This window comes from Syngnathus floridae, chromosome 2, assembly GCF_059516105.1.
Source record: "Syngnathus floridae isolate MCC-2025c chromosome 2, RoL_Sflo_1.0, whole genome shotgun sequence".
Lineage (NCBI taxonomy): Eukaryota > Metazoa > Chordata > Actinopteri > Syngnathiformes > Syngnathidae > Syngnathus > Syngnathus floridae.
In genome coordinates this window covers 17,295,915-17,322,054 of record NC_142414.1, presented here as the reverse complement: position 1 = coordinate 17,322,054, position 26,140 = coordinate 17,295,915, and the positions used below count along the sequence as shown (strand labels likewise).

The 26,140-nt window shown below is 41.5% G+C and overlaps 1 protein-coding gene across 2 annotated transcripts in view; it reads right to left on the bottom strand.

Moving 5' to 3' along the window:
• Positions 1-26,140, bottom strand: part of magi3a (membrane associated guanylate kinase, WW and PDZ domain containing 3a) — a 56,140-nt gene that overhangs the window by 4,567 nt on the left and 25,433 nt on the right. For both annotated transcript variants that reach the window (XM_088369636.1, XM_088369634.1), the window contains 16 exons: positions 18,078-18,194; positions 16,337-16,456; positions 12,400-12,606; positions 11,221-11,392; positions 10,623-10,702; positions 9,559-9,616; positions 8,785-8,891; positions 6,805-7,002; positions 5,245-5,838; positions 3,472-3,503; positions 2,868-3,114; positions 2,191-2,285; positions 1,924-2,116; positions 1,417-1,635; positions 734-919; positions 550-649 (listed from right to left, as the gene is read on the bottom strand). In XM_088369636.1, coding sequence (XP_088225762.1) covers positions 550-649; positions 734-919; positions 1,417-1,635; positions 1,924-2,116; positions 2,191-2,285; positions 2,868-3,114; positions 3,472-3,503; positions 5,245-5,838; positions 6,805-7,002; positions 8,785-8,891; positions 9,559-9,616; positions 10,623-10,702; positions 11,221-11,392; positions 12,400-12,606; positions 16,337-16,456; positions 18,078-18,194 — 2,725 coding nt within the window. The remainder of the gene's footprint in view (positions 1-549; positions 650-733; positions 920-1,416; positions 1,636-1,923; positions 2,117-2,190; positions 2,286-2,867; positions 3,115-3,471; positions 3,504-5,244; positions 5,839-6,804; positions 7,003-8,784; positions 8,892-9,558; positions 9,617-10,622; positions 10,703-11,220; positions 11,393-12,399; positions 12,607-16,336; positions 16,457-18,077; positions 18,195-26,140) is intronic.

Sequence of the window (26,140 nt, the reverse complement as noted above, 5' to 3'; positions counted from 1 at the left end):
TGCTTATTATTTTTTATTAATAACGCTGGTGTACAACTTTTAATTCCATAACCTGCCACTAGGGGCCATAACAACCCCATTTTAGAAACCATCTGAATTCCTCATTATGGAATAAAAACACAAAAACCAGTTCTGATTTTAGGGTTATAAAACCTTCTGGCCAGTTTATTCACTACACCTGTATAATAGGGTGACAAAGTTGTTCTGACACCTTCAAACAGTGGAACCGTTTTGACAATTCAGTGGAGCTTGTTGCTGTAACGTTTCTGTGCTCACAAACTGCTTATATCATCAATGGCACTGCAGAGGCGCTTAATGGGTAGAATTGGAATGCTGAGCAGGTGAGGAACTGCTGCTTGGAGGATTAAAAAGTGCAGCATAAAACGGAGCCTGACTGCTCTGTAATCTTTTTTTTCCTGATATGCGCCACCATTCAAGCAGAGGCGGAAGGGGATTTTCTATCTTGCTGTGTGTGAGCCACAAATCGCCAGCAGCACTAAGAAGATTGGATGTATTATTAATTTATCTACAATCCCCCTCCCGTCTTACCTGTACCCGTCTGCATAGCTGGGAGGCTGCTGGCCGACAGCTCTCGGATGCACTGATGGACTCTGCATGGCTGAGTTGGTGGTGGACGGAGGCATGCTGTCTGTATGAGCAAAGGCCACACTCAAAATGACACGCAGGAGGATCACAGCCTCGTAATAGTGCGATTAAAAACATGCCAACCCACCGTCTTCGGGGACAACAGTGAGGGTAACCGAAGTGCCGGCTTCCTTGATGAGCTGGACAATGTCGTTGTGTGACAGCGCCATGATGGACTGACCGTTCACAGCAGAGATTCGGTCGCCCACTTTCATCTGGCCCAAACGGTCAGTGGGGCTGCCTTCAATGATGCGGCCGATCTTGTGAGGTATTACTGAAACACACAAATATGCAAACACGTGACTATCATGGTGGAGGAAGACAACTTGTATCATAATTGTGACACTATTTACATTTCTATTCCAAGACTATTGGTGTCTCTTAAAGGCTGTTATTTGTTTTATTGGCCCAAAATAACGCGTCTTTATTCAGGTCATATTTTCTATATCGTAATAAGTGAATGTTTCATTTACGCTTTGGCATTTATCACAAATCAAAATAATGACAAATGTAAAATAAAATCTAATCAATATATACAAAATTAAATTGATCTTTACTTGACCAATTATTTACTCTTTTGACTTTAACAAAAATATTACGGCAATGCATATACATATGTATATATTAGGGTCCTGGGAATAACCTGAGCTCAAGTGAACGCCTACATATGGACGTGCTATGCACTGTAATGTCACATCCAATGCCAACCTCCACTTGTCATGCTCTGCTGCTTTGTTGAATTTGCATTAAAAATGATAATGCATGTCAGACCTCCTGGAGGGGGCTTGTTCTTTGAGGTGAGGATGACAAAGCCAAAGCCTTCGTTGTCTTTGCGATGCAGAGTGACTTCAAAGGACTCCTGTCGGGAGGGATAGGCCGCCTTCAGCGGCTCCCCTCGAGGGGTCGTCGTAGGAGAGGTGCCGGCCAGAGCAGGTGCCACCTGGAGGGGCTGCTGCCAGCCCTCGTCGTCCCAGCCGCCGCCGCCGCCATCTGACATATACACAGACACGTGATTAGAACTACAACTAACCAATTACTATAAATCTTTTGTCTTAAAAAAAACCCCAAAAACTCAAATACAAAAAAAAATTATTTGGTTGTTTGTTTGATATAAGACTGGTTGACATTTAAGGCTGGCCGAGGTCGGCATGGCAAATTGAGTCATTGCAGAATGGCAAGATGAACCAACAACAAAAATAAACTGCGACCCAACATTACAAAATAATCATGCAGCTATTTTACCTGTTTGGCAGATGCAATCAATGCAAGTTGACTCACCGGAATGTGTCAATTTCCTGCGGACGGTTAGCATGACTTGGCCGTTGCGCGCCGCATTGGTCATGAGTTCCAGTACTTGTTTGTGCGATTTGTTTTTCACTGGCACGCCATCAATACAAAGCAGCTCATCACCCGCCCGCAGGCGCCCGTCCTTCTCAGCTGCACCCAGCGGGACAATGGCACCGATGTAAACCTGCCGACACAAGACATTTGAATGCACTGAAACATTCAATTTCCAGGAATAAGACAAGGGAGACTTCCACTTACCGGCTGCTCCGGCCCCTCCCCTCCAAGGACCCTGAAGCCGAAGCCTGACTCTTGGTTTCTCTTTATGTATACATCCAGGTCCTTGGAGTTTGCAGCTGCAGAAAAAGCTTTTCTTAAGAATTGCATTCATTCGGAATGACAATAAGACTGATAGATCCTCACTCCTTTCAAATAGTTATATCTAAAAAGCATAGCGCTTCATAACCAATGACTGGTTGTTTTATTTGACTGAGGTGGGTAGTTTGAAAGCCAAATTTCCCATTTAAATGACCAAACCGTAAAATAACATACGCAAGCTTTTCCTTGGCGCTTAAACAACCGCAAACTCTTTGGGATGATATTTTAATTTTATTTAAAAACATACGTATATATTTTTAATAGAAGCTGGTTGTCGTCCAAGTAACGCGAGGAGAAAATTACTTGATTTGGTCCTCTAAGCAAAAATAACAAAAAGTGTTGTCGCAATCATATATATATTTTTTAAATCAAATATTCTATTGATTATACCATCGATAAATCGAATAATTGTGTAAAAGTTTATCTTACCAAACCGTTTTCCCCATTTACTGTTTATTCACTCAATTACTGTCGTGGCAGTTATTAAGTTAATTAGAATGTGGAAATATAATTAAGCTTCCAATCATCCTCACACAACGAAGAAAACATTGTACACTTACGTTGGCTATCCAACATCGCCTTGGACTTGATGTACAGCTCCGAAGCATCTGGTTTGGGAGAAGATGAGGGGATGACGTTGGAGAGCGGATTAGGGGGCACCTCTGCAGGACCCAGCGTCTCGGGGCTGATGTTTAACTCGGCTCGCTGCAACTGTGCGACGGGAGTATGGTGGGTGTGGTGGGGAGTCTGTTGAGGGGCAGGCTGAAATGTCGGTTGAGGAGCGGGCTGAGATGTTGCTGCCGTGCACTGCAACAGAAGAATCACATTAACTAATGTGTCAACAGCACAGGCCGCGTTAACAACACGCCAAGTGCGGCTACGCATTCCGCCAGGAATCAGTAAAGCAGTATTAGCGAGCCTGTTGCTGCTTCAGCCGTTTGCTATTTTAAGAGTGCAGCAGCACAGAGGCGCATCGCAGGAATCAAGCTGTTAAATAAAGCATGTGCACTTCAACAGCTGAGCAAACAATCATGTTAAAATCACAGTTTGCCAGAAAGCAGTAAATCTCAGCACTGGCGGAATAATGTGGCCGGTGCTTGCAGTGAATATATTTATGTGTTATCATTACGGAGTGGACATTTGTGTGTGTGTGTTTTGACTTACAGGTTTCAATGATTTCACAGGTGACGTTTGACCTAGAAGCAGACAAGACATTCGGTGATGACACGATACATACTGTATTTCTATTGACTTTGTTGTGTAAGCAGCCGAGAATCAAAATGGTTGCGAATCTGCATGACTACAAAGCCCAGGTTGCCTTCTAAGAAGAAGGAATTTTGTTATTTTGAATATTGTTAAACAACTACGCATATCACAGAACTAACAAGCTACACATATATCGTGACATGACACTGGATGCCAGCTTCCAGATAGATTTTGAACTCAATAGGACTGTTGTTCTGAACATCTGTCTGGAAGCGTGGTGACCATGACAGGTGCCGGAGGGCTACAATTTCAAGCCACCAGTAGAAGGCAGTATTCTCCAACCACACAATAAAAGCCCATAATACTGTAGCAGTGGTTCTCAACTATTGTCATCACGGGACCTGAGCCTAGACCCACTTTTAATGACGTTAAGACCAAAAAAAGAACACACACTGCCAAAAAATAGGATGGACCATAACATTTGCATTTACAAAAAGGAACACAAGAAGAAAAATGTGAAAAATACCTCAAAGTTTGAAAAGAAAAACATGTCTTCAGATTAAGGTGTCACCATTCAATAAGCAACTGAAGGGAAGTTATAATATTGTCAAGTCAAATGTGAGGCAAAAACTTTGTAGGTTGGGAGCATGGCCAAATCATTGGCTGTCTTTACGAGGGCACTTCAGGGTCGAACCCGCATAAGTGCAGCTCAAAGCGCCTGCTCATTTTCCAAGTAATGATGAACCTGCACGGTCATTTTTATGTCTTGTTTTTGGACAAAACTCTTCATCAGTTTTTAGCATCAAATTATCAAATACATATACTATAGCCATGACATTTATGCTAACAGAAAGTGACTTTAAGCACAACACATGTCAACGTGAGAAATTATTTGTAGGGTGCATTTATACATTTGATTTCCTGGGGACACACATTTACCCAATTTGATTGAATGGCCCAAATAACGTTAAATATGGGATGAGGGATTCCATTGTTTGAGTGCATTTGATTTATCTAATGGTAAACAATACATTTACATTGTGATTTATAGGCACCTGCAGGCTAAAATGATCCGTCCACACGGCTACGGGTGGGTGCGTGTGTTGACTTCTCTCATCTACAAACATCACAATTGATTTAATACCTCGTTAAATGCAACCGGTGGGGAACAAGCTTGCTTGTCACCAAGTGATTTACACTTGTTAAATTCTTGTTTGAAGCCAAGTCGTTTGGACACATCGCTATTTATTTTAGAAGAATCTTTTGGCCTACCCTGAGTTTTTTTTTTTTTTTTTAATTCTACAGGTAATTGTTTTTCATCCAAACACAATTAATGTTTTGCTATTTCTGTTCCATTTGACAAGATCTTTACAGGTTTGGGTTACTTGGCCAATTTTAAGAATTTTTATTTTTTTTGCCTCGCTCCTCGCTCAGCTAAAATTCACGTGATTGGATTGCTGATTACATGATTGGATCGGGACATCTTTGAGAACATATTGTACTTCCTGAAGGCTCACTATGGCAAAGTAGCGTTGATCATATGATGTCCAAATGTGGACTGCATGATGTAAACGACCGTTTTAATATAATTGTATCGCTCCATTCGTGAATCAACCTGTTGTGAATCTGCGAATCATTTTCCTTGAGCTCTATGTGTAATTCATGACAATGTGAGAAGACAAACAAACTTAACTTAGTTGGTGTCCACATTTGTTTTTCTTTGTCACTCACCTCCTCGGAGCACCAGCACGTTGACTTCACTTCCTACAGGCAAGTCCTTGAGGATGTCCACCACCTGCGAGTGACTCAGCGTCTGCACGTTCTGTCTGTTAATCTCTTTGATGACATCACCCTTCAGCAAACCACGACACCACTGCGCGTCCAGAATCATCTTCACCTTTTGGCCCAGGGGGCAGTCAGCGATAGCAAAACCAAAACCCCCAGGGCCTTTCAATAAAGGCACGCTGATGAGCTCAGGTTGAAGCAAGGTGGCATCTGCACACTCCTGGTTGTGGACATGAGGAGGGTGATGGTGGTGATGGTGCGAATGGTGGTGTTGGTGACGTCCTCCGTTAGTCATGGGCGGTACCGCAGCAGTCTGCCTGGGGAGGGTTCCGACGGGTTGCGGGTCGTGAGGTTTAGAAGCGGCCGGAGAAGAGTCCTTGGACACGTCCTCGCCGCTGCCAGAATCCTCAGGCAGCGGGTAACCACGGCACAGGACCATGTCGACATACTGGTTGATGGGGATGGATTGGAACATCTGCACCACGTCAGCATGCGTCTTCCCCAGCACACATGTCCGATTGATGTCAACAATCACGTCACCTGGAAGAGCCCAATCAAGCATGTTTCGATTTATTTGAGAGAAATGGTGAGAAGGTTCGAAAAGAGATCACAATCACATGCGCCTGGTTGTAAAAGGAGCTTGGCTGATGAATAGCTCACAGAATAGGTCTGGAGAGCCGATTTTAAATGCTGACCGATACGCTTGTCTCAACCTTCCCACACAATCAATACACCCCCCTGACAAACACAGATCAGATTTTCCTTATCGGAGCAAGTTCTACAGCCCCTGCGCTCCACCACAGAAAGAGAGCGCCCTTGCATGTTTATGTGCTCAGGGTACATAAAACTGCATTAGGAATGTAAATGCTGATGCATTTAATGGACCATTAACAAAAAAGATGCCTTGGTATAGCATTTAACTGTGCTAAGAGAATCTTGGCTCGGATAAAATCAGTCATTTGGTAAACAGAATGTTTTTTAATTTAGTTAGAGTTTTCAAGAAGGCTCATTTTGCTGAGATAACAGCTTTGCACAGCTCGGTATTTTCTGTGTAAGATTTATGATGCGTTGTGATTTGACTTCCAGTTCAAAGCTGTGCATGATCATAAATAATAGCTTTAATTTCTTGACCTCTTAATGTGTTTGCGAGCATTTTAATTTGGAGGTGTTTCCAAATATTTGGCTGGTAATGTACTTCTACCTACTCAAGTAGAATGTTTTCGATATAATCCGAAGCAATTTTGTTCAGAAGAGAAATTACCTTTGAACATATTTCAAAGATTGGATGAAAGCTGCCTGAAAAGGAATATCTATATTTCCTCAATTACCTTTGTATCAGATCATGCATTGTCAAAACTAAAATATCTTGCATATACAGAACATGCGTGTACCAAAAAAATGAAAACTAGGTTAGCAATTGAAAGAGTCTTGTTTCTTTCTTCATCTATCCTTCAGCCTCTTTGACATGTCCACAGAGGTACCAAAGTAACATAAAGGGACCCATACCAGAGGCAATTTTCTTGTCATGTGCAGCAGGCCCATCAGGAAGGACATTTTTGACCTGGAGAAACTCGTCTGGACGGTCGCCTCCGATAATAGTGAAGCCGAAGCCCTGGGGGCTTTTTCGAAGTGCGGTTTGATAGACGGACCCCTGCAGCTGAGACGGGTCTCGTGTGAAGCGTCGCACTCCGAGAGCAGGCTCCTCTGTCGCAGGTGGAAAAAATGTCATTTACAGAAATTGTGAATGAAGATTTGCCTCTTGCAAGTTCACAAATCTCCTAAAAGCTGTCAATGTGTCGCATATGCTTGTGTGGATGTGTCAATGTTCGTGTGACGTGAAGAAAGTGAAAAGCTTAAAACGTGTCATCTGTTTGCATTCATGCGACATACACTATCATAGATGACAGCATGTCATGTTATATTAGGACAGGGGTTTTCAACTGGTTTTGTCCAAGAGACCACCATTATGACAAAGAAGCGACTCGGAATATTATTTCAGGAGGATGGACCTATACAGGCTATTTATTTGCAACGGTATGTCTATTTTGGGAATCTCAGCGACATTTGACATAAATCGGATGAGTAAACGATTCACAAAATTAGCTTGAAAATAAATCAAACCTAAATAATGCATACATTTAATGTAAAAAAAAGTTACAATTATTTTCCATTTCCAATTTCACGGACCCCTTGCAATACCGCTATGGATCACTAGAGGGCCGCGGACCACAATCCCTGTGTTAGGACATAAACAATAGTGATATAATAAGTTATATAGTGATATAAGAGTAATGATAATAGTGATAAATAATATGTATAATAATACGCATGTACACGCATCTCTTCACATTAATTTACGTGTAGTCCAAGATAATGGTGCGTGTGTTTGTTTTCATTTGGCTTGAATAAACATTAGTCGTTTGCTTGCATGGAGAAGCAGATGCCGATGACGTGCACGGTTAGAAACACTCGGGGCAGACTCGTCCCTGATTTATTTGCATACTACGAATGAATGAGGTCCTTTGCCAAAGAGTTATACATAACAGCACGCCACAGTTCCACTTCTGGCTAGCGTGCGTGAGCTCAAATGAACTGACCTGTTGACAAACCGACTTCCTTCAATAAATCAGTTTGAACGAATAGTTTGTGAATAAAACAACACTAAAGGGTGGTGGGGTGTGCACAGTACATGCAATTCATGTTTACATGGTGGTAATTAAGCCGTGGGCCACCGTGGGACAGTCTGACATCTCAGGGGGTGAAGTAATTATATAAAATGTCAGACAGGATTGTCAGGGCCGTAATTAGGATGGAGGGCGGCGCTGTCGTGCTCGCTCGCCGTTTTGTCTGATAGGTCAGATTGGCTGTCCTGTCAGAACACTGTTTAGAAGCCACTTCACGCTCATCCACAAGCTCGCCGGTTATTATTCGTTCTCATTAACAAAGGGCATGGAGGTGGAGATTGTGTATTGAAGCAGAGGTTGGCAGCACATAAATAAAAGCCGTTTCATCTACAGACTACAGAGATGCTCGGCTGCTGGAAAATACAGCGGCTACTAGAATACTAATATCCTTGTCTTTCATTTGCGCAGAAAACGTTAAATATTATCCCTCAGTTGCATAACAAAACACGGCAGCGTTCAGTTAAGGCAGGAAATGATGAACTGATCAAGAAAATGCAATACGGGCTTCACAAGTTACTTTTAACTGCTCTGGTTCTGCTTTCAAAGCGACTCCAGAGCCCTCAGAATTTAATATCTGTCTGCCAAAATGAGTTCCGTCGCCCAGTGCAGTTCGGCTCCATTATGCAAATTGACTATCATTGCTTCAGAGGGCAGCTGTTTATAAGCAGCCTGTCAACTCCTAACACATCTCAGCGGGAGGGACGAGATGTGCAAAGGGCAGTCAGTCAGTGACGCTACAGAAGAGAAAGGCCATCATTCCACTGCTCGGTGCATTCAAGGGCGTTTCTGTTGTGTTTTTCACCTGAGGGCGTGGCCGTTGTTGAGGATGTTGCAGAGGGCGTCTCGACGCTCGCCTTCCTCTTTGCTTCAAGGACTGGATTCTCAAATTGAGTCTTCTGGTTGATATGGCTGCAGGACGACACATGTGAAATATTGCAAAGCAAAACTAACCATCCTCGTGTTTCGCAATGACAACAACCAACATGATGGAGCCCATGATGTGTGTCAGCAAATGAAATGAAACAGGCCACATGCTTTTCCCGCACGTGCAACCCTCCAAGTGAAGGACTCCACTTTGCTATCTATTCATACTCCCTCATCACTGCAACTCATGTTTGGAAAATCAGGCGATGTCATGATCACCCGGCCAGACAAAGAGGCAGAGACATGGGAGACGCAACGCAGCCTCTCGTTGACCCTCTTGCATAAACAGAGGCCTTGATCCTCCCCCTACGCTTCTTTGTCCGCAGTAATGGGAAGCAAAATGAAACATTGATTTGTAGCCTTGATCAGAAAAGAATCTCCCCTTTGTTTCCCACGCAGGGCCCCCAACACTTGAATTGTTTGTTGTATTTTCCTGCTTTGAGGGGCTGTGGGAAATTGGGAGCATAGGCCGCGTCATCCGCATCGGACTCATCTGCACCTTTGCCTCTGCTGCTAAATAAGTGCTATAAATCGAAGCCGCTCACGGAGTCCATTCACTATGACTCAACAAGCACATATTACGTCACCTCCTCTAACACCCCCATTTCAACTTCCCTTTTGGATGCTTCTAATACAGGAGATGTTTACTCACTCTACGTAGTAGGTGCCATACTGGGGGTCCTCGATCCTCTCCCAGCCATAGGGCAACTCTAGAGGGAAGCAAAACAAGAGTGAGAACTTCATGGGTGCTTGAAAAATCTTTTCACCTTGAGGATAGATTGCTTGTTTTATTTTCCGGACTTTCAAATGACAGGTGATAGCAGAGGGAAGGGCGCAATTGTTACAGCTAGAAAAATAATGGTCTTTGTTTTGGGAGGTGTGTACGTGAGCGTCATCTCAAGTTCCCGCTTCTGTGATGCAAAAGAATCCTTGGAAGAATTGCTTTTGTGTTAAGATGGCGGCACTGATGAGCGCTCTGCGTTTACTCCACAAGCCTTTAGAGGGAGCAGATACTACACCCAGGAAGGAAATGCTGGTTCCACTCTTTATTTGCTAACTCTGAAGTGTTGCCAATTTATCAGGAAAGAAAATCGGCATCGGCTACACTGAGAGTCCGGAGGAGTTGTTAAATGTTGGCTTTGTTTAATTTGCCCAATTGGATGAAAGTAAGAATAAGCAAGTACCAAGTTCCCCAACTTGCAGAGTTTTGGAGCTACGAGGAGCCCATTTAGTAGATTGCGAGCTACTAGTGTCGTTTGCAAACATCTTATTTTGGTGCAACATAAACAATAATCACTCCGCTTTCACGCACAACAGAAATCAGAGAATAAAAACTGTTGAGAGGCTGAAATCAGAAGATTTGTACTAGCTCGAAACGATTACTCAATTAAGAAAATAGTTGTCGATTCATTTGATAATCCATTGTCAACTTGTCCACTTGTCAATTAATTGATTAATTTGAGACCTCTACAATTCAGTGGATTGGATTGGATCATCTCTAAAAAATACAGTAAATACAGAGAATAAATACTGCAATTTTGGGTTATACTATACTTTGAAACGATTACTCGATTATTAAAATAGATAATCGTTCACTTGTCAATTAATCTATTAATTTGACACCTCTACAATTCAGTGGATTGGATCGGATCATCTCTAAAAAAATACATTTTATTGGCAATACTGTGCAACTCAATCCGTCATATTATGTCTCACCTCCTTCTTCGCATTTCTCAGGAGCCTTGGCCTTCTTGGCGAGTCGCGGGTCCAGCCAAGTTGTGGTTTTGCTGTTATGGCTGCACAAAGACAAAATTCCTCTTCAGGCTTTGTCAAGATCATTAAAAAGATAATGAGACGATTAAGCAATTAGTGGCACTATATTACCCAAGCTACTTGAGCATCTCTTGGAAGCTAAAAGATTTAAAGGCTCATTGAAAATAGATACACACGTACGTAGATTATGAGATCATACGGTGTACTCGGAATGTGTCGGTAATATTAAATCCGAGAATGCGTTGCGGCACAAATAAAACAGCTAATTAAAACGATGAGGGCCAGCCAAGTAAAAAATCTTTACCACAGGGCCAATGAAAGTAAAACAACAGCTGATCCTGCAGATACTTTCACCAGACTGATGCAGGGAAGTGCGACCAGAACTGACCTGGCTTATTATGATGTAAATAAAGATGACTTGGGTGAATATTTTTGGACTATGCTTCCGAGGAATTGGGCTAAGAGGCGTCAGGAGTCTGTTGGGCGTTCATGCGATGGGAGAGAAATTAGACCAAAGCCGAGCAATGTTCGGGCTACTCACTCTATAAAATAGACCATGCCGGTCTCTGTGTAGGCCATTTCCCAGTTCTTTGGCAGGGGCTCCTGACTATCATCCTGTGCCATGGCACTCCATGCTCGCAGGTCCATGGCCGCAGCCGACTGATTGTAGCTGGGCACAGACTTCCTCCAGTCCGCCTTGTCCTTGTTGTGGTCTGTTGCGGCCCGACATGCCGCCAGGGACACCGGTACAGAGACAGAAAGGGGAAGTGGGTGGGAATACGGGTACGGGAGGTGGTAGAAGGAGAAGGAGACAGGAGGTGAGAATGTGGGAACATTTGATGTCCTTTGGGCTCCTTGCATGGTGCCCAGCTCCTGCAGAAGTTGCTCTTCCTCTGTGGTTGTATCCACCGAAAGAGGAAAGGGTCGAGAGAGAGGGAGAGAGAGCGAGAAATGGGGGTGGGGGGGCATGGAGAGTACACAGAGAGGAGCGTAGCAATTGCCATAGAATTTGCACGTCAGCAGTGATATGGGAGGAACTGCCTCCCGGGCAATAGCAGAGCTGACCAATGTTTCAGCCCGGGCACGGCACAGCACGGCACGGCACGGCACAGCGACTTTGTTATGATCATGTGTGAGTATGGCCCCCCTATCTGCAAGTTCTCATCTGACCACCTTCAGCGGCTCATTGATCGCTCCCTTTGCATATCCACTAGGATTGAATGACAAAGATAAAACTTGACAAAAGCGCTTTGCTGACATTTTGCCCTCATTTATACAAGAAAACACACAGCCCCCCCCCCCTTCTATGTGCACAGTAGGCATAAATGATGTACAGTGCAGGCATATTCATTGGCTTTAAGATGCAATGCTTCTCTCCTCCATCTTTTGTTACGATAGGCTCAACTTTCCCTCCCTGACCACCCAGAGCTACGCTGATGATGTGTATCTTGCAAAATGGGACGATATGCTACATGCTCAATTACCTTCTCGCATTTATCCAACCCCCTGTTTCTGCCAGCAGGTCACACAATCTAGACAGGGCAGTAAGTGACTTGCAAATGCCCATTTACCTTGATTGGGTGTCCAAATCTGTCATTATCTCACGCATGTTGCAAAGTAGTTTTATTTAAATGGATGTCCTCCAAGTCACACGATGACAGACTGTCATATTTTGCACTGTAATTTCGTGAGGGGAAATAAAGGACAATGTTTGTCTCACCAGCTTGACCATTAACCATTGGAGGCCTTTCATCTTCATCCTCCTCCTCTGGGGCCGCACTGTCCTTCCTGTCCATCTTACTGACTGAGGTTGTGCGCTTTCGTTGGACTTCATTGTCAAATTCCTCGTCAAACAAGACCTGGTCCACCAAGTCCGGCTGCACGGGGCTCGGCTCGGCAGGCGGTTTAGGCGTTCCATAGTAGTTACCTAGAGAAATCAAATTTGAACTGTAAAGCAACACGACTGTCACATACTAGATGATCTTGTTTAAGAAGGAACGTCTGGCACATCTCCCAAATTTTTGCCATCTAACTTTCAAAATTGCAACCTCTGGTATGCTATGAGTTTCCTACTTGTCCTGTTTAAAGAGATCTCTCCTAGGCTAAATTCTCAAAACTAAAATTGAAATAGGCTGCATTTACTGTGCACGGAAAGTGCAGATTAGGCAAGGCAGAAAAAAAATTAGACAGACATTGTTAACATTTAAACATATTTCCAAATAACAGATTTATAGACATTTTAAAGCAAAGCAAAGGAAGAAAAAGAAAATGAAGTTGATTTTAAAAATGATTTAAAATTTTAAACACCTAAATTAAATGTATTGGGAGGGGCAGAGTATGGTTTTGAACCTGGATTTAAAAGCATATATATATATATATATATATATATACTCCCAGGCTCCCCTAATTGCAAACCTCAGAGCTTTACTGGGTTTATATTTAATTGGCATTCCATTAATGTATTCAGGACCCGAAGCATTCAATGATTTATAGATCCGAAGTAAAATTTTAAAATCACTCAAGTCTGACATAACATTGTCACTCAATCTTCAAGTGCATTTTTTGTCTTTCCTAAGCTATGCATTACAAATCATTCTTGCGTGCATGTTATGTAAATGTTAGCCTTTTATAATTCTATTAGGCTCTGGGGGAGAAAAAAAACAATGAAGAGATATATTGCTTATTAAAAAGAAAGTTTTGAAAGCCTGACATCTCCATCGGCCTTTTCTGTCATCCCGCCGCCCAAGGCAGTGCAGAGCTCACTGCACGGAGTGAGCGTGCACAGTGCATCAAGAGCGCCACTCATTTTCATCCTTCCTCAAATATACTTTTGGAGAAGTTGGACCTCCTCACACAAGGCCACAGGAAGATAAGGGGGGATACGAAGGAGTTCTTTACCATACTGTAAATGTAAAATGAAACCAAAAGGGGAATCCACACACAAGTGTCCTACTTGAAAAAGCACAACCATTTGAAAGTTTACTCATCTTGGTACAAGTGTATTTTATGATGCTCAGCCATATAATGTGCATGAGGACACCTGCTGTAAGATGGATACTAGGCTAATGCTACTGAGCTCATTAGTCACGATGCAAATGGTAGCTTAAGGAGATGTTTGCGGTTTGTAGAGTAGTCTAAAACCATGCACGCTCAAAAAAAAAAAAGGGGAACTAAAGCGTCTGCAGGCTAATTGTTTGTACTAATTATTTGATGAGTGTAGTGTCTTTGAGGAGTTGGGGGTTTTAGAAGCTTTGTGAAATTAGCTTGAATCCCAACAGACATCTTGTTTACTTTTGTTTACTTTTCAAATGTGAATAGTTAATCATCGTGTAATTTAGGGAACGAGTGCTCTCTAGGCGGGTGCACCCGCAAGGAATCCAAAATAATTCATGTTATAATAAATATTAGAGGTGTGCAGGCCGAGTCACACGACTTGCCGCAAGTCACGACTTTGAGGACTTGCAACTTCTTGGCAAGAACTGACTTCTTCCCAAGTCATTGTGTTTATAATTCATCATTTGTGTCATTTTTTTTAATGAAAATATTTGTTACATTTCTCATTCATGCAAATCTGGCAAGAGTACAGGTAGTTCTCAACTCACGAACACGAAATTTTAGAATATATACTGTATATTTTAGATGTTAAATATTGTAATGTAATTTTTATAATAATAATACATTTGATAGAGCATTGGCTCTCAGGGGGTTCGCAAAAGAAACCAAAAAAATTTGACAAACCCATAAAATTGTTCAGCAAACACTGGTGAATATGTGTGTCTACGGCTGACGCGGGTAAATGCAGAACAAAATTTCCGTACAAATTTAAAAATGCTTCTTTGCCAGCCACAAAGACCTTCATTAATGATTGAGGATGGAGCTCCACTCTCTGGGGCAGTGCCCAGTCTGCCCAGGCTCTGATTGTGAGAGGCATGTGAGGCCAAGCTTGCTTTGGCACTGTTGCACCGTTTGGCATGAATGGCCGCTGTGGCCGAGCTTCAGTTACCTATTCCAACCCTGCATTCCTCTGTTCCCAATCACAGATCGTCTGGGGACATCTCATTAACAATACTCCCCTTGACACTTTTCTTTTTTTATTTGGCACTTGTCTATATGCCGTAAAGAGAATTCTTTTTGTTAACTCTAAGTTGTTAGCAGTTGCCAGCGCAGCACCTCGGTCCCCTCCCAACTCGGTGACTTTTGGCAGGCCGCCCTCCTTCTTTCTATCTAATAAACAGCAATGCAGCTTCGCCTCATGACTCTACAAAGTCTGCAACATAAACACTGGTCTCATTTAGAAACAGTTGTGGGCTTTGTGGAGCAGAAAAACACTGGGGTGGAAAATTACATTCCCAGTGCAGTTCATGATTGGCAGGGGAAGGATGAATTTGTGTTTGGTTTTATTAACAACAAGGATTTTATTATCTTCATTTTCTGACCAACCGTCCCTTGACAGACACACAAGCATGGACTATAATTGTCGAGTAGTTGTTGTCTCTGCTATTTAAGAAATTCAGTAATCTCCACTGCATCATTAGAGTAGCCCAGTGGCCCATGAGGTACTTAAAAAACTCTAGCCTACAATTGTTAAGTATCTACCTTTATCTTGACATTTCTTAGGCCCTTTTGGATAATGAATGTCATCCGTGATATTTTTATATTTAAGTACGAGGCAAAACACTTATTGGAAGGTACTTTTTTTGATAGCCCCATTGTGGAAAATAAATAATAGGAAAACGGCAACATAAAAAAAAAAAAAAAAAATCGAACTCTTTTTTTTTTTTTTTTTTAAATAATATTATACAGGATGTTTCTAGTGATCATTTTTAAGGTTCTAAAGGTAATTTTTTTTTCTGTAGTTCTGCCTTTAACAAGAAACTTTGACATTTAATGGGATTTGAAATAGTTTGTGTTCCCACAGCTGCAATATTTTTTGTTTCTGACCATAACCATTGGGGATTTCTGATGGACTGGAAACATCTGTTTTACCTGAAGGAATTTTGGCAAGACATACCTCTATTGTGAATAATTCATATACTGTCAACTTTTCTGTCAATGGTGCTGTGCAAAATAATGTAGATAAGACATTTGCTGTGAGGCTCAGCAAAGTTTTTTGTTTTTTTTGGGTCAAATATCACTCTGCCTCTGTCCCCCCCACATCCTTTTTTTTTTTTTTGCTGTTTCAGATGTATATCTCAGTCGCGGTATTGACATTTAGAGACGATAATTAAACTTCTGGGAGCTTGTGAATGTCGGGCATCAATATAAGGATGCTTGTGCTGCATTATGAGGTGAGGGCAGAGCTCTATTACTCATCTTGCTGACTGGTTTATGGCTTCAGGGTTGAAGGGCTGGTCACCAGGGGCCCATTTGGGACAGGGAGCGGAGACTCACACACACCCCATGCATATCACCTGGCTACATATTAACTTGGCTTGTTTCACACAGCAACAACACAAGTATGATTTTACGTTCCTATGACGACCAATAGAAAAAGTAACCTGAGCGCCCATATAGAGAGGAAAAAGCGAGACTATTATTTCCATTTCACCAAATACCATTTTTAGTGGGTGGTCAAAAAAGAGCGGGAGTTATTTGGTCCGGTTTCGATATTCATTTAAAAAGTCAAATTTGCTCATAATATAAATAAAATAAAATACCATCATAAGTTCCACTCTCTAGTAGCAGTCCACATTCTTCCAGGTTACGGAACTCTTCCACACTGATGAAGTTGTAGTCCACTCCAGGAACTTCCCCCTCTCTGGGCTGCCGAGTTGTACCTGCAAACAACAGCACACTTTAGAAGAACCAACCAGAAAACTAGTGGAGACGCTATGAAGTGGCTACAGGGATGTCACATCTACTCGACTTGGGATAAAACAGAGTATGAAAATAGTTAACAAAATGTTATTCATCTTATTAGTGCCAGTGTCTGAGGACTTGGTTGTGGTTATACAATAAATCCTGGTGGAATGTAAATAGGAGGGTTTTTTTCAAAACCCATATGGAACCTCAGTTCTAATGGGAAATGAAAATCCAAACGCATTAGAGAGGATTTGCTCCCACTTGTCATAAAGTTTTGGGAGTTCAAAAAAAAAATATGACAACAGATGCCAGCGGCTGTTAAAATGAGACAATGTTGAAGCAACTGTGACATCTCAAAATAACTTCCTCAACCTATGATACAGGGCGGTGTTTCTGGTCCCGGATCATTGTTGCAGTTACTTTCATGAAATAACAATGCTCGCAAACTGCTGCCTCTCATTAAGAAAGTAGCACATATCGCCTTGATGATGCACTCATCTTGGAGATGCTGGAAACACATTGTTATGGAAAATACTTCACGCTTCTTAACGTGCCAACTCTGCTTAGCATCATTTGAGCTGTAATCGGGGCTTTTACGGAGCCTCGGCCGAGTCTCTCTGCTATCTGGCTGCTTTGCACACATGAGGGAATTTAACTTTGCATTTAATGTCCCCATTCTTCATTTTCCTTCTGCGCCAACATCCATCCCTGATACCGCTGTGGGCTATCACTTCTAAAACAACTCAGTTTGCTAAAGGGGTAATGGTTTATTCTGTCTGACAGCAATAGGGAGAGGTGACAAGACCTACAAAAAGGACATTTTTCAACTCTGTTCAACTTTTATTATCCAGTCCCTCCCACGCATATGCGGTGGTTAAAGCTGGGCAAACGTCTAGAAATGTCAAATGCATAATCTTAGAGATAGAGCAAAACTGATAGACATGTGCACAGGTTGAACTGTCAACACAATGGAAAAATATATTATATTATATTATATTATATTATTTATTATTATTAACATCGCTGTTAAAAACATGACCTTTAAGGTACGCTAATTCCATCTACTCTCTTTTTCTTTGCTTCTTATCTTCCAGTGAGACACGTGTAGTGTTGATTCCACACCCATGAAGGACATACAGACTAAAAGGTGAGATGTGGCTGGCACTGAGGATGGAGTTTGGGATCCTGCCAAGATGTGATGGATTACCTGGTGGCCGCGCACCACTGGCACTGTTCAGCTCCTGTCATCATTATGAGAGCCAAGTACAACATTTAATAAGGCTTCGGGCTGGGTGGTGAAGTAGAAAGTCATGCTTCTACGCCCTTTCGCCATGCTCCTTAGGCTCAAGCTAGATTCGGCGAGCGGGCTGGACTACTGGAGTTAGAGCAGCTACAATTCATTTGAAGCAAAACCACAACAGCAAGCCCAGGGCAAAACTTTGCTTGTTAATATCTCATTGTTGCTGGAGGTTGTCTTAATTGAACAAGTTGCCAACTCGATAAGAAGCTATGGACTGAATGTTAGAATTGTTGGCAAGTATCTTGACTGGGCTACAAATATTACACATTGATAAAAGTCATTTCTCGACTACTCACAGGGAATAGTGCGCAGGTACAAGTTGTCCCTGATCACCTGCTGAAGCTTGTGATCCAAGGACCCCTTCTGGAACTGCAGACTGAGATAGTGATGCAAATCGGCATTCAGCACCTTCCCTAGAAGAAGAAGACCATACTTCAGTACAACAAATAGGCAACATTTTGTTCTGTAAGTTAAAGAAAGTGAGACAACCCTTCAGTGACTACACAGAAAAAGAAATTCAAGTTCATAAAAGCTTGCTTGCTGTATTGGAGTGATGAGGAACTCATATTTCATCTGAACTTTTAAACAACTCATGCGGGCCTCCTTGTTCACTGAAACAGTCTAGTAACTTCGCTATAGCTAAGCCAACAGACACACAGTTCACTGTTATGCAACTCTTTGGACTTTTTTACCAGAACAATGCGAGTGAGGAATTTAGGTCAAGGGAATATAAGCTGGGGCTCTCAATGGACGTTGCGCATCAGAAACCACAAGCCTGCGGTCTGCGTTCCCAGAAACTGAATTGGCAAAGAAATTCAAGTTAAATCTAAAAAAAAAAAAAAAAAAAAAAAAAAAAAATGCAGATCCTTCCCAGGAAAACCCTCCCAGGAAGATTTCGCTGTAATCAGTCATGGCAATGGGGGTTTTACTAATTGCCACCACGGAATTGCAAAGGGGACATGCCCCATAGGGTGGACAAAATCAATCCCTCAAATGCAAAAGCATGCAAATCACCTCTACTGTCTAAAGGCAAGTCCAACTCCAGTGCAGAGAACAGGGCAGTCTTTGTGGCCCGCCTGTCAGGTTGTGTTAGTGTGCTCCATCATATCTCCATAGACAGAGAGAGGCGGAGAAAAAGAGAGGGAGCGCTAGCTCTGAGCTGCCCGCCCGCTAACTTACATGGCAGCATCGTCACTGGCTTGCCAGGGTCATACTTTGAGACATGTGGGACACAATAGAAGTCTTTGTGCATTGTCATTTGCCTATTAAACAAATACCAATGGGTTGGAGGGCTGCGCTTTAGGGATGGAGAATCATTAAAAACAGAAGGAGGGGCTGGGATGAGGGGTTTTTGTTGGCCGGCAGGAGAAATGATCATGCATGGGAGCGTACAATAGAAACGTGGCCTGTCTCGATCCTCCTCTCATCATTATTCTATCGCTCCATCTCTCGTTGTCGCAGCAGATAGTTATTATTCCAGCCCCGGGTGGATTGCTGTGAGATTGCTCGCACCTCTGCTTAAGATCACCTTCAGAAATACCAATCAAATCAATCCCATCTCTCCTTCTCGGTTTTCCTACGACACTGTTACCCTTTTAACTACTTGATTGAGCAATAAAGATAATGATGGACTGAAATTATTCGACTATGTTTTCCTTGTGTGTGTGTGTGTGTGTGTGTGTGTTTGCGTGCGTGTGTGCACTGTTTTCTGTATGAATATATTTATATACTTCAAATACAGTACACTGTCTAACGTGTAGAGGGCATATAGTAGTGTAGAACATATAAACAGAATCGATGGTTTGCAAATGCTTTTCGACTTGTATTCGACTGGATACTTGACAAAATATTTCATGTTGAAATAGGTAAACAATTGTTTTGTTGTTTGTTTTTCTATTACTCTTTTTGAATTAGCTGGGCCATGGGCATGTGTTACAGCCCCAATTAAAGTGGTGGGATTATGTAAATTGTAAATGTAAGTATGTCAAAAAAATATCTTTATCGAGTTGCACAGTGTGTCATTTGTATATAATCCAATACATGCAGAGATATGAATGCAACTACATTATATTTGAACTGATAGTCAAATTATTACTGCCCCCATGAGGATAAAGATGTAGGCTCATGTAAACTTTCTTGCAGGAAAAAAAAATAAGACAATGTTAATTAAATCAGTTCTCATTCAGAAAAAAAAAATACTGTGTTGGCTTTTTGCTTTGAACATAATGTGAAGAAGGAAACATTAAAGACGTGCTACAATGAGGCAAAAGTTATGAAAGTGCAACTTCAGACCCGTGATGACTATACCGGATATCATGCCTTGTTGTGTGGTATTAAATTCAAAATCCTAAAAAAAAAAAAAAAAATTTTGATTAATACTGTGATGAATTAAAAACCTAAATTAATCATGGGGGGAAAAAATTGGACAGATCAATGATCACACAAATAATGCCGAAAGTTGGTTAAACATTGACTGCTGCTGAGCAACTAATAAAGTGCTGACTTTTGAATTTTCCTTAGACAATGATTGATGAATAAGTCGATGGGGATGTTTGAGCACATTCCTTCTCTTTAAGGGGGAATAAGTGAACTTAATGTAACACAAACATAAAATGAGAACAAACTTTCACTGTTTTGTTGGGGATTTACTCCAAAAATTTTCTGAATATATTTTTAAGGCAAAGCTAAAAATCACCAGCGGAGCACCTCAACTGTTGAGCATCAGTCAGAAGTAGGCCAAGTCCCACACCCATAAAAAAATAAAGTTCAATACGAATACACAAACTGAATAATTCATGTGCAAGAGAGAATAGTGCCGTCTAGGATATTTCAAAGACAAAAAGCTTTTCCTCAATGACAGAGGAAGCCAAGCCGACAGTGGTGGGTGTCTAATCAAGCTTTCCTTTCATTCTGCCACCTGTGGTAACAAGAATGCCGCCATCTGCACATTACCTACTTGTTAGGCGTATTCGCGACTGCTGCAGAAAATGTCACCTCATTCTGTTTCATTGGAATCCAAAAGATGTTCTATTTCATCATTGCTAAAAAATAAATTGCATCAATGAAGTGACACAGCTTTTTTCGTCTGGACCTTAAAATGGACGGAGAGACGTTTTTGCATGCGCACACACACCAGACCAAACAATTCTGACCCTCTGATGTTTACTAGCCTGCAATCTTCCCGAGTAAACGTATGCTCGTGTCTGAAGTGACTTTCTTTTCGTCTCCTGTTAAGATTCTAATAGCAAAGTTGAAGGCCACAACGGGAGCAAGTATTAAGCAAAATAATAAGAAAAGGCAGCAATGTTTCCTTTCTGCTCAATTGTTTGTGTGTTGGGTGGAGGCTGCATGGATATCAAATAAGAGAAGAAGCTCCATTCTGCATTCTGTATGATCCGAAGCCTTCTGTTGCTTGCAATAGCTGCGCCTTGAGAACACTCCATCTGCGTTGTCTTTCCTATTTTAAGCCAACTCCAAGCTGTTGATTTCATAACATGTTGTAAAACGTTTCAATCAAGTTTGCCCTGCGTGGTGAGTGGCCAAGGTTAATTTTGTGTTGCTGGGACAGTATGGTATACATTTTCATTCTCCTTGACCTTCGGTCAGGCTATGACATTGTTATCAACTGCTTGAGATAGCAAGACAAGACAATGTTGGCTTGTGGCTCCAGAATTGATGATGGATTTTTCTGTTATGACACAATCACTACATTCCCTATGTGGAACATCTGTAGGATCGATTTAGGTAATTTCAGATTAATTATGAACAGTTTAGATTTGTGTCCCCGTTTCTAATTTTAATATAAAGGCATTCGAATCTTACCACCTTACCATTATTTTTTGGGGCTAACAAGCTGTAAACATTATTTCCATTGCGACAGAACTACAGCATGCTGAACAATCTCTGCCGACGCTCAAACAGAGCGTCGCAGTACAAACCTTTTTCATCCACCAGCCCACCCTCGCAATTCCAACTTGCACACACATAAGATTTAATGGGAAGGAGATCAAGGAGCAGAACAATGCATTGTGTCATATCTATGTGCTAGAAGAATGTGATCTTTGAATTTGTTGACATCGGGAATCAGAAAGAACGCAGCCGGGGGGGGGGGGGAACTGCATCATTGAGTGAGAGAGATTGAAAAGTGAACTAGTTGCATGTAAAATGTAAGAATAGCAGAAAAAAAATGACTTGCATCGACAGTATTCTCCACCGTGCATGAAAAAGACACGACATAGAAACGAGTCTGATGGCGACATGTTTTATCAGCTAATGGATAAATGCTAAAATGAATTTCAAGGATGGTGACCACGCACGAATATTTTTGCCGTTCTCTGAGGTGAAATGATGTTTGATTGTGGATCACCTCAAAAAGGTTACGACTACTAAGCAGTCAGTGATGCTTTAAGCGTGCGTCCTAATAATATGCACAGCTGAGATGAGGGCTTTGTGGGAAAGCTGACCCAGGGGAATGCTTTTGCGCTTTTTTATGTAAGGCCCCATATGCTGCCTCTCGCACCAGCTTTCACTGACAAATATTTCATCCTAGGATTAGCGCACATTACGGCAACATTCACTTTTCAGACTGAGTTGATGATGATGATAATAATAATATCATTATTATGATCAAAATTATCATTATTCAACCGTTTTGTCCTCATTGGTTTGGTGCATGTGGAAAATAATTCTGACCAATCAAAAGCAGCCTTTCAGCCTTAACCTCGCAACAAAGATGAGATGTTTGCACCACGGGTGATTGTATTACAGACACTTTTTTGCAATAATGTAGTGTAAATATAAGTTATATCCGCAGTTGCTGACAATCCAAAGCTTGCTGCTCATACCAGACATGATGTGGTTTTACTTGCTTTGAATATAACAGCGATCTTGAACTTGCATTTTCTCAAAAGAAGCATTTTTTGCCCCAAGGCATTAGAAATTCACATTAATTCCAACTGGGAAATGATTACTTACTTTTCTAATGTTTGAATTACAAATCAGAAGATTTATCATTTTCACATTGTCACTGCTTTTTAGACTTCCAATTGAGTTCATGCGACAGAGTCACATTTTTTTTAATATAAGCTACACATATATGAACTTTGGCTAAGGTGAAGATCATGACCACATCCAGGGAAGAAACCCCCGTCACACAAAGCATTCTATCTGTCAAATTATGATTTTTTTTCCTCCCCCAATTTTACCCAACGTCCTGGTTCAGTGCAATTGCTAAACCACCTTGGGTTGTTTTTAACGCAGCATTTGTGTAAGTATAGCTATTTGGCAATAAAGGGAAAGGGCACATTGTATTTGGATATTGCCAGTTCATATCGTTACATCTGTTCTAGAACACAGTTAGGATCAAAGATTTTTGTTGCTCCTATTGGTTTTCATGGAAACAGATGCTTGCCCCACATTTGATTGGGAATCATGCTCCTATTCCACGTTTTTTTTTTTTTTTTTTGGTCATGTTTTTCCTGCTAGCACAGCTCTGTGGGGTGTCTTTGATACACCAGGTGTTAAACTCATTTGCTTTTGTTGCGGTTTGGCACGACTATATCAGTGAAGATGGATGTCATTATATTCATGTACAAGTGTAACTCTGCAGATATGTGTAATTGGCCTTCTCAAGTTGCATTGCAGTACAGAAGGTGGGCCTGAAAAAGAGTGCGTAGCAAAAGTGTGGCTATAGCAACAACACCTAGAGCCTGCCAGGTGAGTCATCCTCTCAAAATGATGTAGGCTGAGTTGAGGTGTCTGCCTGATGAGCTGTACGTTGTTATCGCCAGGGAGATGACTCGTTGGAGCTTCTCAAACAGGAGTTTGATATTTGTTAGTGTGAGTAGTTCTCCTTGAGATGCGGCACAAAGAAGAAGGGTGGGTGCTTGAAAGGTCTTAACGTGCCAAGATTTGGTCATTGGATAAAATAAAACCATTTGAAGTTAGTCTAACTAGACTAGACAGCTAAAATAATTTTGAATGGAAGAGAAATTACTTATCCCGTGGTCAAGCCATTTTATAGCCTTCCAACAACCACAATTTTGAAAGTAAATATAAATAAAACACTGTTAATAAGGAAACGTCACAATTTAATTTCTTAAAGGTAGAGGTATAATGCAAAACACAATTGATTAATGCTGATATTGGCAAGATTTTTAAAATTATTTTAGAAACAACAGCAACGTCACAGTTTAAATAAGGTTTAGCTGAGTGACAAAGAATCTTGTTGTAACAACCAATCGTGATCTATAGGAGTTTAACGTATTGGCCATAATCTTTGCAAAACGGATGAAGAAATCCTCAGGCCATCGGAATCAAAATTAATGATTCAAACAAGACGTTGTTTTATTGTACTCCACAAGCGAAAGACCACAGGGAGCTGTGGCCACAATAGCAAATCTCATTAACCACCAGATTCAACTGCAAAGAAATTCAAGCGACTGAGCTCCAAAATACGCTAAATATTCCCGAACGGGATTAACAGGGCCCTGAAGGCTGTGGCTTTCACCAGTAGTGGCAGAATCTTTGACGTTTTCTGTCCTATTTATGGACGCAGTATTTATACCTCAGATCAAAACAAAGTATTCCACAAAAAGCATATCTTGCATATCGATTACACGACACTCCTGTTCATATTCCCCCATCTTCAAGTGTTCGCACCATATGTTCCCAGGAGATGTGCCTGCATGTAAATGCTGGCCATCATCTTTTGTGTAACTGAGATGAAAGAGCACCAGTGGATGATGTCAATCACAGCGCTTGTGTAAACCGCAGGGAATATAATGTTGCAATGTTTCTGCTGTGTCAGACCACATCTGTCAGAAAGCAGGCGGAAGCAATAGAACACGGCTACTGAAGCATGGGAATCATTTTCAATTACTGGCATGGATTGAAGCCAAGCAGTGTGACCAGGTGGCACCTGTGATAAACTGAATGTCATGATGACAGCGCACAACCATGATAGCGCTCGGTGGTTGACCAAATATATTGTCAGCAATGGCGGGAGCATAAACTTCATGTAGAGACACTCAAAAGCATGAATGGTGAGGCTCATAAACCGATGCCTCCTGTCTGGCTGTCCTTTCAACAATCGAGTCATGGGGAAAGTATTATTTGTGTTTTTGATAAAGTTGCAATATCTATATCCACTGTATATCAATAACAGTGCATGCAGCGAGCGTGAATCTTAAAATCTTCAGACCAAACAGTCGCGAATGTATTATTTTAAAGAGGATCGTTGCGGCTTTGTGTGGCTAAGCCATCCTTTATACTATATTGACATTGCCAGCCATGAAAAGGCCACTTGTTGCAGGCTGTGGGCCAAACTGCATGGTACTCTTGGGAAGACCTGGTAGTGCTGTTACTCTAAGATGACATTGGAGCTGCTGCTGCTATCTGAGTTTTTGCCGTTTTTCAGACAGCTCAGTTACCACGGGGAGGTTCAAAACTTTAGGCTCGGCTTGCAATAATTGCATCAAGTCTTCGTCACATTGACGTCACCAAAGTCTTTTGCAGGTAATAATGGAGGCTTCCATTTCTTTCTCCTGATTACACCTTTGTTGTTTTGGCAGAAGTCTATTTTAGGTCATTATTTTACTGCATCATGCAGGATCGAATTGTATCTTCTTTGATTTCTTTTATGAATATATGAATTCATTTTGCTGCAACCATCATGTCTCATATCATCAGTGAAGATTATTGAGCCTGTCCCAGAAGAATTCATGCAAGCCATCACCGCTATTGTGTTTCACTGATGAGCTTGTACTTTTATGTTTTGGGGGGCTTTTACCAAACTATAGCTATTCTGTCACTTTCAAAATGTGAGTTCAAACAAATCTTAATTGGGATCTGAACATAAATAAAAGACAAGAAATATGAGACCAACATTTGAGTTTTTGACATCTTCAACATGCTTGAAAAAGAAAACTCAGGCACTCAAAGTAGTGACTTGTGTAAAAAAAACCATAGGGAGGAAAGTATTCTATCTGTTCGAAAAATGACTGATCCAAGACGTTTGATGCTGGAGTTAAAGGTCTTATGAGTCCATCTTTATGTCTGTGCTCTACTGTTTGAAATATTCATTTGATTTTCCTCTTTGCTATTGAGTAAGGCCAGGCAGACTTTGCAGTCAGTGAATTGAGGTTGGGGGGTTATGAAGGAATCTTTTTGTTTAATATATTCAATACATTTACATTTCTGTTTAAGAATAGGAAGATTGGAAAAAATAGGATTTTATAATAGAGCTCTGGAGAGATGGTCAAAATAAGACTTGTGCAGTTTCTCACTAGAATGAAGTCATTGTATACGGATTCTCTTCATTCTAGGCTGCAGGTTAAAAAAGACAATGCGGCTTCTCCGA